At 41.5% G+C, this 10,667-nt stretch overlaps 1 protein-coding gene across 1 annotated transcript; it reads right to left on the bottom strand.

The window, feature by feature from the left end:
• Window positions 1–444: 444 nt before the first annotated feature.
• On the bottom strand, window positions 445–10,437 carry LOC139312829 (vomeronasal type-2 receptor 26-like). The gene is made up of 7 exons (XM_070937959.1): window positions 10,409–10,437; window positions 9,386–9,631; window positions 8,360–8,651; window positions 7,144–7,980; window positions 2,893–3,111; window positions 2,208–2,337; window positions 445–1,349 (listed from the first exon to the last, which is right to left on the bottom strand). The coding sequence occupies exons 1-7, from the start codon at window positions 10,435–10,437 to the stop codon at window positions 445–447; spliced, it is 2,658 nt and encodes an 885-aa protein (XP_070794060.1).
• Window positions 10,438–10,667: the final 230 nt, after the last annotated feature.

Genomic DNA, 10,667 nt, shown 5'->3' with positions numbered 1-10,667 from the left:
ACTGCTACAAGCAAAGCCCCTCCCAATGTCCAGTTCAACGTTGACCCAATCCCAAAGTGCAAAGATGTTTTGAGAACCTCAGGTAGAGATGGTGATAACTGTAAATTCCCAGGTGCTTCAATTTCACTTTCTCTAGTGGTGAGATAAAGCAGATGGCTCAAAGCACATTCCTTTCCCCCTCCCTATTTCCCACAAGGTACAGCAAAGCAAAGTAAATGAAACCCTGCACAAGGAATCCCACACAAGCCTCCCCCTCCCGCCAGAATGGTACTTTCCCAATAGAGATCTATGAGACCTGACATGTAACCAGTTGTAGAACTTGATAAGCAATTCTTTAATGGACAAGTTCCTCCTTCTTGTCAACCTTTTTTTTTTAAAAAAAAAAAAATCAGATTTTAAATATGTCTGAAAGACAAATATAAATGAGGCCAATCTTTGCATTAGTTAGAAATTCTTGCTTCTTACTATATTTTCTCTACAGTTGAGATTTGGCCTCAATAGAATAATGTAGCATTTGGGAAAAAAGATACAAGCCAAGAGAGCAGCTCCAGAGGCCAAAATGGAGAAAATCTCCACGGCCACCATGGACTTCCCTTTGGTGCTCAGGTAGGTGGGGAGGAAGGAGATCCAAACACTGCAAAAGACCAGCATGCTAAAAGTAATGAATTTCGCTTCGTTAAAGCTGTCAGGCAATTTCCTAGCTAGAAATGCCACTGTGAAACTGATGAAGGCCAAAAAAGCTAGGTAGGCAAGCACAGTGTAAAACATGAAAGCTGAGCCTTCCTTACATTCCAAGATGATTTCTCCAAACAAGGAGTGAAAGTCACAGCTGGGAAACGGAGGAGAGGTTATCAGCCAGGTGGCACAAAGAAGAGCTTGGATCAGGGGACAGGCTATGACAATGGAGTTGGTCAGTGGTTTTCCTAAGAGTTTCCTTGTCTTGTTCCCTGGTTTGGTAGCCATGAAGGCCAGAACTACCATGACAGTTTTTGCCAACACAGCAGAAACTGCCAGGGAAAAGAGAATGGCAAAGGCAGATTGTTGTAAGAGACAGGTGAGCTTTCCTGGTTGACCAATGAAGAGGAAGGAGCAGAGGAAGCAGAGCAGGAGGGAGGCCAGGAGAATGTAAGTGAGATCTCGGTTGTTGGCCTTGACAATTGGTGTGTCATGATGTTTATAGAAAATCATCAGGACTGCAGAAGTGATCAGAGAGAAAAAGAGAGCAAGGAAAACTAAAGTGTATCCCAGGGTGTCTTGATAGGCAAGGAAGTGGATCTTCTTGGCAATGCATTGGTCCTTGTCCTTGTTGGGAAATTGGTTTTCTGGGCAGGGTTCACAGTGAGCTGCATCTGAAATCAAGAGTATTTGGCTAAGAATTTCAGGGGTATCTGCCATATGCATTATTCCTCCTACAGAGGTGATATGACTTCCTCTTTCTGCTGTTGGCCTGTCTATAAAGGGAAAGATGAAAGGTCTCCCTGTACAAGTTATGGGGCATCAAAAATGGTAAATCATCCTCCATTTATGATGATCCTGGGGGTAGATTAGCCAGAGACGAAGATTTGTTCAGGTCCAGCTATACATTCACTGTGCACTTCCATGACTGATGAGGCTTTCAACTTGAGATTCCTGCCTGTTTTTTCTCCTATTTTCTAATGGAACCCACAGAAGAACAACATATCTGTTATCCAGAAAGGCTGCTGTTTTGTTTGTGTGTATATCATCCCTGTCTTAAACTCTCTGCTTTGTTCCTCAAATCTGTTCATTCAGACGTTTTTTACTCCCCCCTGTTCTATCAAAGAGACATAGATAGATAAATGTCCTCTTTCCCTGGTAGGTCTATTCCTCAGAAGGTGATAGTGCTGATGGAAGGAGCATATTCTGAATAATAAAAATTAAAGCTTGGACCGCACAGCCCACTTTCTCAGGATAGATTGGAAGGCAGTTTTTCCAATTGGATGTTAGAGTAGCAGTGGAAATCCTAGTTAGAGATTCATAAATTCTGCCCTAAAGCTATCCTGGATGGAACTGCTGAGGATCGGGGAAGGTGCCTCTATGGCCAGGGCAGTTTAGATCTGTAAACTGAAAGGTTTTGCTGAAAGATATGATTTTATGTCAATCTTATGAAAAATGACATAATAACAAAAAAATGACTTAATAAATGTCTTCTTTGATCCTGAAAGATTAACATTTGAAGTCTTGTCTACCTGTCTGATTGGAAAAGATCCCTTCTGGACAAGCCTCACACCAGTAGCAGCAAACCTGCTTTCCCTCTGGAACTCTTCTCCTCTCTCCTGCATGGCACCTCTTCCTTCCACACCTGGCAAAGGGCACCTTCTGAAAGAGAAAAGAGAAATACTTGAGATTACTTAAGCAATCAACATGCTGCATTCATTCTTTTCCCCATTCCTTTTTCCGTTCCTTGTTCCTACTTCTGTGTTCAGAATCTCTTCTAAACAAATAGATTGCCACCATCCATCAGAAATCAAGAACACCCCTGAGGTAATCAGGCCAGTGGCATTGCTGACACCCCCATGGACGTGGGAGATTGGATCTAGAATCTCAGCCTGCAGAGGAAAGTTGATGATGGGATGAGAACATTTCTAAAATAAAGAACCATGAGGATACAACTGAGCATAACTGGTCAGTAGACATCACTGTTGCTTGCTCTAATTGCATCCTACGTTTCAAGCAGATGTTGTTCCCAAGCCTAACCCTTTGTGGAATGACACAAATCAGACGTCAAACGTGTTACACGCAAAGCATATTTTTCACCAAATGACTGTCATGATTTCTGACCCAATTGATTATTTTTCAAGGTAGAAAGATGTTCTGCATCTCAGGAAGAGAATGACTCTTTCCCTGCAGTTACAGCATTTCCTTGCAGCTCACCTTTCTGGCCCAGACAATTCCATCAGAGTTAATGGTGAAATCTTGGCCTGGGGCAGCCTTAGTATTTACTTGCCCAACTTTTATGGGAACAAAGGATCGATTGGGGAGGAGAACCCAATTCAAAAGATCATAACAAGGAGATCCCAGTCCATCTTCTGAGAAGGAGACCTCATCTCCAGCACTGTTGTTGAACTGCACATTCCTCAAATAGGCAAGAATCTGGAATAAAAGAGACCTTTAGAAACAGGACTATTTAGTTAGAGCTACGGTTATGGCCCTCTTTATGGATTATTTTCTTGTTGTGGCAAAGGGGCTTGCGTAGCTCAATGAAGCTATGAGCTATGCCATTCAGGGCCACCCAAGATGGACAGGTCATAGTAGAGAGGTCTGACAAAACATGATCCACTGGAGAAGGAAATGTCAACCCTCTCCAGTATCTTTGCCATGAAAACCCCTTGGACAGTCGTACCAAAAGGCAGAAAGATATGATGCTGGAAGATGAGCCCCTCAGGTCGGAAGGTGTCCAATATGCTATTGGGGAAGAGCAGAGGGCTAGTACTAGTAGTGCCAGAAAGAATGAAGCGACTGGGCCGAAGCCAAAAGGATGCTCAGCTGTGGATGTATCTGGTGGTGAAAGGAAAGTCCGATGCTGTAAATATCTGTACTCCATAGGAACCTGGAATGTAAGATCCATAAATCTAAGCAAGCTGGACATGGTCAAACAAGAGATGACAAGACTGAACATCGACATCTTAGGAATCAGCAAACTAAAATGGATAGGAATGGGTGAATTTAATTCAGATGACCATCAGGTATACTAATGTGGGCAAGAATCCCTCAGAAGAAATGGAGTAGCCTTCATAGTCAACAAAAGAGTAGGAAAAGCAATACTGGGATACAATCTCCAAAATGACAGAATGATCTCAGTTTGAATTCAAGGCAACTCATTCAACATCACAGCAGTCCAAGTCTATGCCCCAACCATTGTGCTGAAGAGGATGAAGTTGACCTGTTCTATGAAGCCCTACAGCACCTTGTAGAATTAACACCAAAAAACGATGTCTTTATGATCATGGGGGATTGGAATGCTAAAGTAGGAAGCTAAAAAATAACTGGAATAACAGGCAAATTTGGCCTTGGAGTACAAAATGAAGCAGGGCACAGGTTGATAGAATTTTGTCAAGAGAATAGGATAGCCATAGCAAACGCTCCTTTCCTTCAACCCAAGAGATGACTCTACACATGAACATCACCAAACGGTCAACACAGAAATCAGTCTGACTATGTGCTCTGCAGCCAAAGATGGAGAAACTCTTTACAGTTGGTAAAAAAAAGACCAGGAACTGACTGTGGCTCAGATCACGAGCTTCTCATTGCAAAATTTAGGCTTAAATTGAAGAAAGTAGGGGAAAGCACTAGGGCACTCAGGAATGAACTAAATCATATTCCTGATGAATATACAGTAGAGGTGACAAATAGATTTAAGGAATTAGATCTCATAGACAGAATGCCTGAGGATCTTTGGACGGAGGTTCACAACATTGTACAAGAGGTAGCAACTAAAACCATCCCTAAGAAAAAGAAATTCAAGAAAGCAAAATGGTTCTCTGAGAAAGCTTTATAAGTGGCTGAAGAAAGAAGAGAAGTGAAAGGCAATGTCAGACCTGGAAGCCATGTTTTATATTAGGCCTTCAGATCTGCTACATTTACTACTGTGGGAAATTGGGAGGGGGGATTGTATAGAACATGGGAGATGTATAGTAATAATAAAATTTCTTTCTCAAGAAGTCAAGGATAACTTGCCCTGCATCTGGAAGGCTGGAATTGAGAGGCATGTGCTGGAGAAGACTCCTGCAAGTCCCTTGGACTGCAAGGCGATCAACCCTGACTGCTCTTTAGAAGGCCAGATCCTGAAGATGAAATGGAAATACTTTGGCCATCTAATGAGAAGGAAGGACTCACTGGAGAAGAGCCTAATGCTGGGAAAGATTGAGGGCAAACAAAGAATGGGACGACAGAGAACGAGGTGGCTGGATGGAGTCACTAAAGCAGTAGGCAAGAGCTTAAATGGACTCCGGGGGATGGAGAGGACAGGAAGACCTGGAGGAATGTTGTCCATGGGGTCTTGATGGGTTAAAGATGACTTCTCAACTAACAAGAACAACAGTTATGGCTTCTATCAGAACAAGGTGACCATCTTGAGAAGATGAGTTAATGTCTGAAAAGCTAGAGGAGTTCTCTTGGTGGAGAACTGAGGAATCTGCAGTAACACCAAATATTTAACTCTGAAACTACAAAAGTTTTTTTTCTTTGGTCCTTTGTATCATGGTTTCTTCAAATCAAGCTTTATCAGAATAAGTACATTGAAAGATTTTAGTGCACCATTCCAAAATTAATCATATACTTTCCTCTTGTGATATTTGATTACATGTAATTGTAAAGATTTACTTTGTCCTGAGGTCTTGTAATTGATAAATTCACTTTAACAATGATGAAATAATTTGTATGGCAACAGAGTACAATTCCTTTGATTTTCTCTGCATGAGAATTGAACAGAGCACAATGCAGGAACCATGTTTGATGAAATGGAGTCAAGGAAAAGGAAGGGCTCGCCCTGGTTTGTCTCTTCACTGTTCAGAGAAGTTCAATGTCTATCCATTAATGCAGAAAAGTCTGATGGGTTTCAGACAAAGAACCCATTAAGACTATTTTGAGTCCTGCTATATGTGATCAGGAGGACCAAGATTTGCTGCATTCACACAGCATGCTGAGCAGTGCAATAAATGTAAAACTGGACTAATTGGGTGGGGTCACAGAGGATGTTAACCTATCGAAACATAAACCAAGGTTAAAAGGAATTGAGTGTCTTTCTACAAGTTGGATTTTGGTTACATGCTCAGGGAAACAGAGGACTTCTTTTTTCCCCCTTTTTTTTTTAAAAAAATATTTTATTAGTTTTAAAAGTAAAACAATGGCCATTGCTAAATGTCTCTGGTTTCTAACATTTGCGTCAAATTCAAGTTAATAAGTAATTTTATTCCTTAATCTATATACAAATTTACATATCTCCTATTTCATTATATATCAAGTATACAGTATTTTACTTCCTAAACAGCTATGCATATATTTAATAATCCAATATTACATTCACAAATTCAATATATCTTGATATACATTGATATATGCATTTCCAGACATTCATTATGTTAGTGTTCAAAATAGAAGTCAAGCCGGAATTTTTCTTACTGGGCATGACAGATGGCAAATATGACAAAAATGTAACCTATTTAATATTGCAAATACTTACCACGGCAAGACCAGCATTTGCTCAAAAATGGAAGTATAAAGAAATACCCTCAGAAGAAGAAGTAATACACAAAAACTACAGCTGTACAGAGATGGAGAGATTTACTTTAGAACTCAAAGACAAAAGTGAATTAACATACTATGAAGTCTGGAATAAATTTTATAATTGGTTAGATAAGACGAAGAATGCCAAAAACAAGGGATAATGAATGTCTGGGGGAATAAAAAAAGGGAAATGGAGGACTTCTACTGACTTCTAGAAGCTTCTTTCTCAAACACAGCCAGATTGTTCTTTTGGTCTCAGCTGACCTCTACTCCCTGTCATGGTTACCTCCTGAAACTCTGGCAAACTTTGAAGCCTTTCACGACTTTACGAAGATCTTCTATGGTCCTTGAATATGGTGCTGGAGAAGACGCCTAAGAGTCCCGTGGACTGCAAGGTGATCAAACTGGTCAGTCCTAGAGGAGATCAACCCTGACTGCTGTTTAGAAGGCCAGATCCTGAAGATGAAACTCAAAACCTTTGGCCACCTAACTAGAAGAAGGGACTCACTGGAGAAGAGCCTAATGCTGGGAAAGATTGAGGGCAAAAGAAGAAAGGGGTGACAGAGAATGAGGTGGCTGGATGGAGTCACTGAAGCAGTAGGCATGAGCTTAAAAGGACTCTGGGGGATGGTAGAGAAGGCCTGGGGGACTGCTGTCCATGGGGTTGTGATGGGTTGAACATGACTTCGCAACTAACAACAATGGGTCTTATGGACAGTTTCTTTGTTTGCTTCTCTTTTCCCCCCTCTCTAAACCCTTCCAACAAAACATTATTATTAATTCACATTTTTCTAATAATTGTTTTTAATATGCATTGATATAATAACATGCAGACATTTAATCAGTAATTGAAGGAATGCATATGGGAAGCTTCCTCTCTAAGGAAGCCAAAGAAATTACCTGCCATGACTGGATATTTGAGATCCTCTTTCCAAGCTTCATCATGTTCAGTTGGGCTCTGGATCCAAACATTGCATGTAAAGCTTGTGCCACAGCATAAATGGCGTTGTAGATCTTGTAACTTTCACCTGTCATGCTTGTTTCAAAAACGTAATTTGGCAGATTCTGCAGATTCTCCTTTCCTGTACATTGTTTTTCCACCTTCGGAGGAATCTTCCCTGGTTTGTGGAGTTTGCAATGAAAGACATGTTCCCACAATCCTGGGAGAAAGATGGCTTCTTGTGGGTTCAAGGGGTCTAAAGACAGGAGGAAATGGCTGAATTCTGAGACATCCCCCGTATGGTCCCTAAAATGCAAGGCTCCATGGAAAGGCTTTAGAAATAGCAATGTGTCTTCAGATTCCTCCAGACTAATTTTCCAATGGGAAGTTAAGATCCAAACATTCTGCAATGTTCTATTGCTCAAGTTTTCATGGTAAGCTAAAAGTGTCTGTAGAGTATCACTACAACCATAGTCTCCAAACAGAATAATCACTTCCATTTTTGACCAAATCTGTAGCTTGAGAAGCATTTTTTCTATTCTAATCTGAAGATCATCTAGTCTTAAACTTTCAGTGAAGGCCAGGCAGATCTCCTTCTCCTGGAGCATTGGTGTCAGAGTTGAGATGAAACGTTCTCCTCTGTCATCTTGAGGGGCCAAAAGCCCAACCCAGTTCCACTGGAAATACAGGAGTAGTTTGACTAGACCCACATACTGAGGAGATTCCTTGGGATTAATCCGGAAGAAGGAAGGATAAACTCTTCTCTCTCCCTGAGAGAACTCAAAGCCAACACCGAGCTGAAAAACAATGAGATTCATCTTTCAAAGACAAAGTAAAGTCTTAGGGCAACTTTAGGAGTCACCATTGTGTGGCTTTTGCTCCACCAGTCAGGCTGACTGATTCTCAGTGGGAAGCTTCATCTCCTTCCCTTCTTAGGGAGATCCGCCACTTACACATCTTGATATATTGTGATATGTCAAAAGACAAGAGAAGAAACCAACAACCTGATGCAGGAAATAAATGGCACTAAAATGATGGCTACCCTTTTATGAAGAATAAACAGAGAGTCAGAGGCTCATGATGTGCCTCCCCCAAACTACCTTCAATTTCCTCTTAGTTTATGTGTGTGTTTTGATCTTTGCCTACTCCATATTGTGTCCAGTGGAGGTCTCTTACCTGTGGGACCTTAAAGATGCTGAAGATGGAAGCCATCTGCCTTGAGAACCTGGCACTGAGATCACCAATGACAGAGAGCAAAGTGTCCTGCAGGTGACATTTGTAACCTGGAACCAGTTGGTCTTGTGAGGAGAGCATGGAGAGGCTGTTTAAGGAAATAAGTATCCCAGTCTGGAAATGGCTGTAGATGTGGAAGCCAAGGGTGATGTTGGGGAGCAGAAGAAACTCCTTATTGACCTCAGAGACAGCAAACATCAATGCAAGGAACTGCTGGTAGTAACTGGTGATGGGTCTGTAATGAGCAAAACATTGGCAAATATTACAGGAAAGCTATAGAACTTGCTTTACTGTTTGGGGGGACTTTTGAGGGCAGAAACTCCCAAATTTCATTGGGTTTGGGATTTTTTTCAAAGGATTTTCCTTGGCTAAACTTGGATGCCTTTGTGAGAAAGGAGACAAGCCTTTCCATAGATATCATGGACTGTTTTATCTATCATCCCTGCCATATTGACTTTGCTACAGTAGCTGTAATCCTTTCCAACTGCTCCCCTTTCACCGTAATTATTTAAGGTCTCCCTTGGAGCAGCTTCTTCACCTGTGGTAAAGATTGCTGAGCACAGGACTACAGTGGGGATCTCCTCATAGATTTACTGAAAACCATTAGACATCATCAATGCTGATTCCAAAACTGAGAGGATCTTTGTAACTCCTGAACACTTGAAGAGTGCTGAGCTTTTATTTGTATTTTCTACCAGAAGTTACTGCTGAGATTAATATTATAATTTGACTTATTCATTAAGCCAGCACAGCTTCCTTTTTTATTTTTGTTGCTTCTTTATCTCTACCTGATGAAGAGATTGAGAATTCCAGCCTATTTGAAGAGCTTGCTATTTTATGGAGAAAAGCACAAAATGTGAACTTCACCAGGACAGAACAAATAGTAGTAGAAGTATTTTTTGAAAAAAGTCCTGAATGTGAAGTAAAGAGAATAATTATCTGCATGTTTCCCATCCAGCTGAAACTTACGCAATAGCGGAAATATGATTCACTTTATTAAAGTCTTGGACAACAGACAGGTACATGGCTCCCAAGGGCAAATTCCCACCAATAATGAGATCACCAGGCCTGTAGTAGTTTTCCTCTAATGGGATATAATCCCTGAACACACACATGGTTTGCAGCCTCTTTGCTGTAGTTGGAGCCAGGAGCCAGAAGAGCATCAGCATCAGAAGCAGCATGACTCCTGCCCAGTCATTCTTATCACTTTCCCTCCTAGAACAGAAATCAAGGTTTATGCAGAAATTGATTTGTAGGTTGCTCCTGAAATCTCACTGGAGCTTTAGCAGATCAGACACCACCTGTGCCTCCTGGATGGCACCAGGACAAATTTATGTCAACAATGCTTCCTCTTACCTGTGTTTGGGCTGTGACCATAGAGGAAACAAAGGCATGTGAGTCTCTTCAAACACAGGAGTGAGCTCTTTGCAAGACAGCCTAAGATGTACCCTCCATCTGGTGAACTCAGGGATAATTTTTAAAGCAGATTTTATCCTGGAAGTTCTTTGTGTCTGGAAATCCAGAGGGGATACATGAAGAATGACTGTTCTTCTGATAATTGCAGGGAAAAGCCATTGTCCTCTCCCCTTAGTAACAGCTTCTCTTCATACAGCAGAATGGAAAACATCTTTGTGTCTCTTGTAATTCACAGAGCAGTTTGAGTCATGGGGAAGTTATGTTGTTGACCTACCTGAAAGTGACCCCTGCACGCAAGATGGATTTTGGCTTATGCCTAGTTTGGTCAGATAATAGGAGGGCTACTAGGGAATAGTGGCACAAGGCCTAAATGGAATTTGAGGAAGAATGTCAGGATATTAACTGCAAGTTTTTTGGGAAGACTTGAAAATTTCTGTTGCTGTATCCTAAGGGTAGGAATTGTTATCCGGGTGTCTCTTTTGGGTCTTTTGGGGTGCTGCTCCCCAAATTGCCAGGTCTGAAATTCTTTTCTAGAAGATTCATTCACAGGACCAGTTGGAATCATTACTACTGTACCAGCCTTCTTGCTGCACAGCAACTTCCATGTCTGACCTTCTGTAGGGCATTTCTCAGTTGATTGTGGGGTTGCCCAGACTTATGGTCTTTGGAGATGTCCATTTGCCATCCCGGGGGCAGGTCTTAGAGGCATCTCACCACGGCCACCATCATTCTTAGCTCAACTCAAAACTGACCATTTCCAACCTGATCTGAGGAGCAGCTGTCCTTGTCATCTTTGTCCTGGCCAGATCATGCCCTGAAGACTTTGAGATTCTTT

Source organism: Pituophis catenifer, unplaced genomic scaffold (assembly GCF_029215685.1).
Source record: "Pituophis catenifer annectens isolate HBS135680 unplaced genomic scaffold, rPitCat1.0.hap2 SCAF_1, whole genome shotgun sequence".
NCBI classification, from domain to species: domain Eukaryota; kingdom Metazoa; phylum Chordata; class Lepidosauria; order Squamata; family Colubridae; genus Pituophis; species Pituophis catenifer.
The sequence above is the reverse complement of the archived record's forward strand: the minus strand, read 5'-3'. Positions and strand labels throughout refer to the sequence as shown.

What these genes read in the sequence shown, in the direction of transcription:
- LOC139312829 (XM_070937959.1), bottom strand. Translation starts at nt 10,437, where the DNA reads ATGGAAGTTGCTGTGCAGCAAGAAGGCTG. An exon ending in GCATCTTTAAGGTCCCACAG is followed by an intron (nt 7,981 to 8,359) that starts GTAAGAGACCTC and finishes ATTGTTTTTCAG; the next exon opens with CTCGGTGTTGGCTTTGAGTT. An exon ending in GATCTTTTCCAATCAGACAG is followed by an intron (nt 1,350 to 2,207) that starts GTAGACAAGACT and finishes TCTTGATTTCAG; the next exon opens with ATGCAGCTCACTGTGAACCC.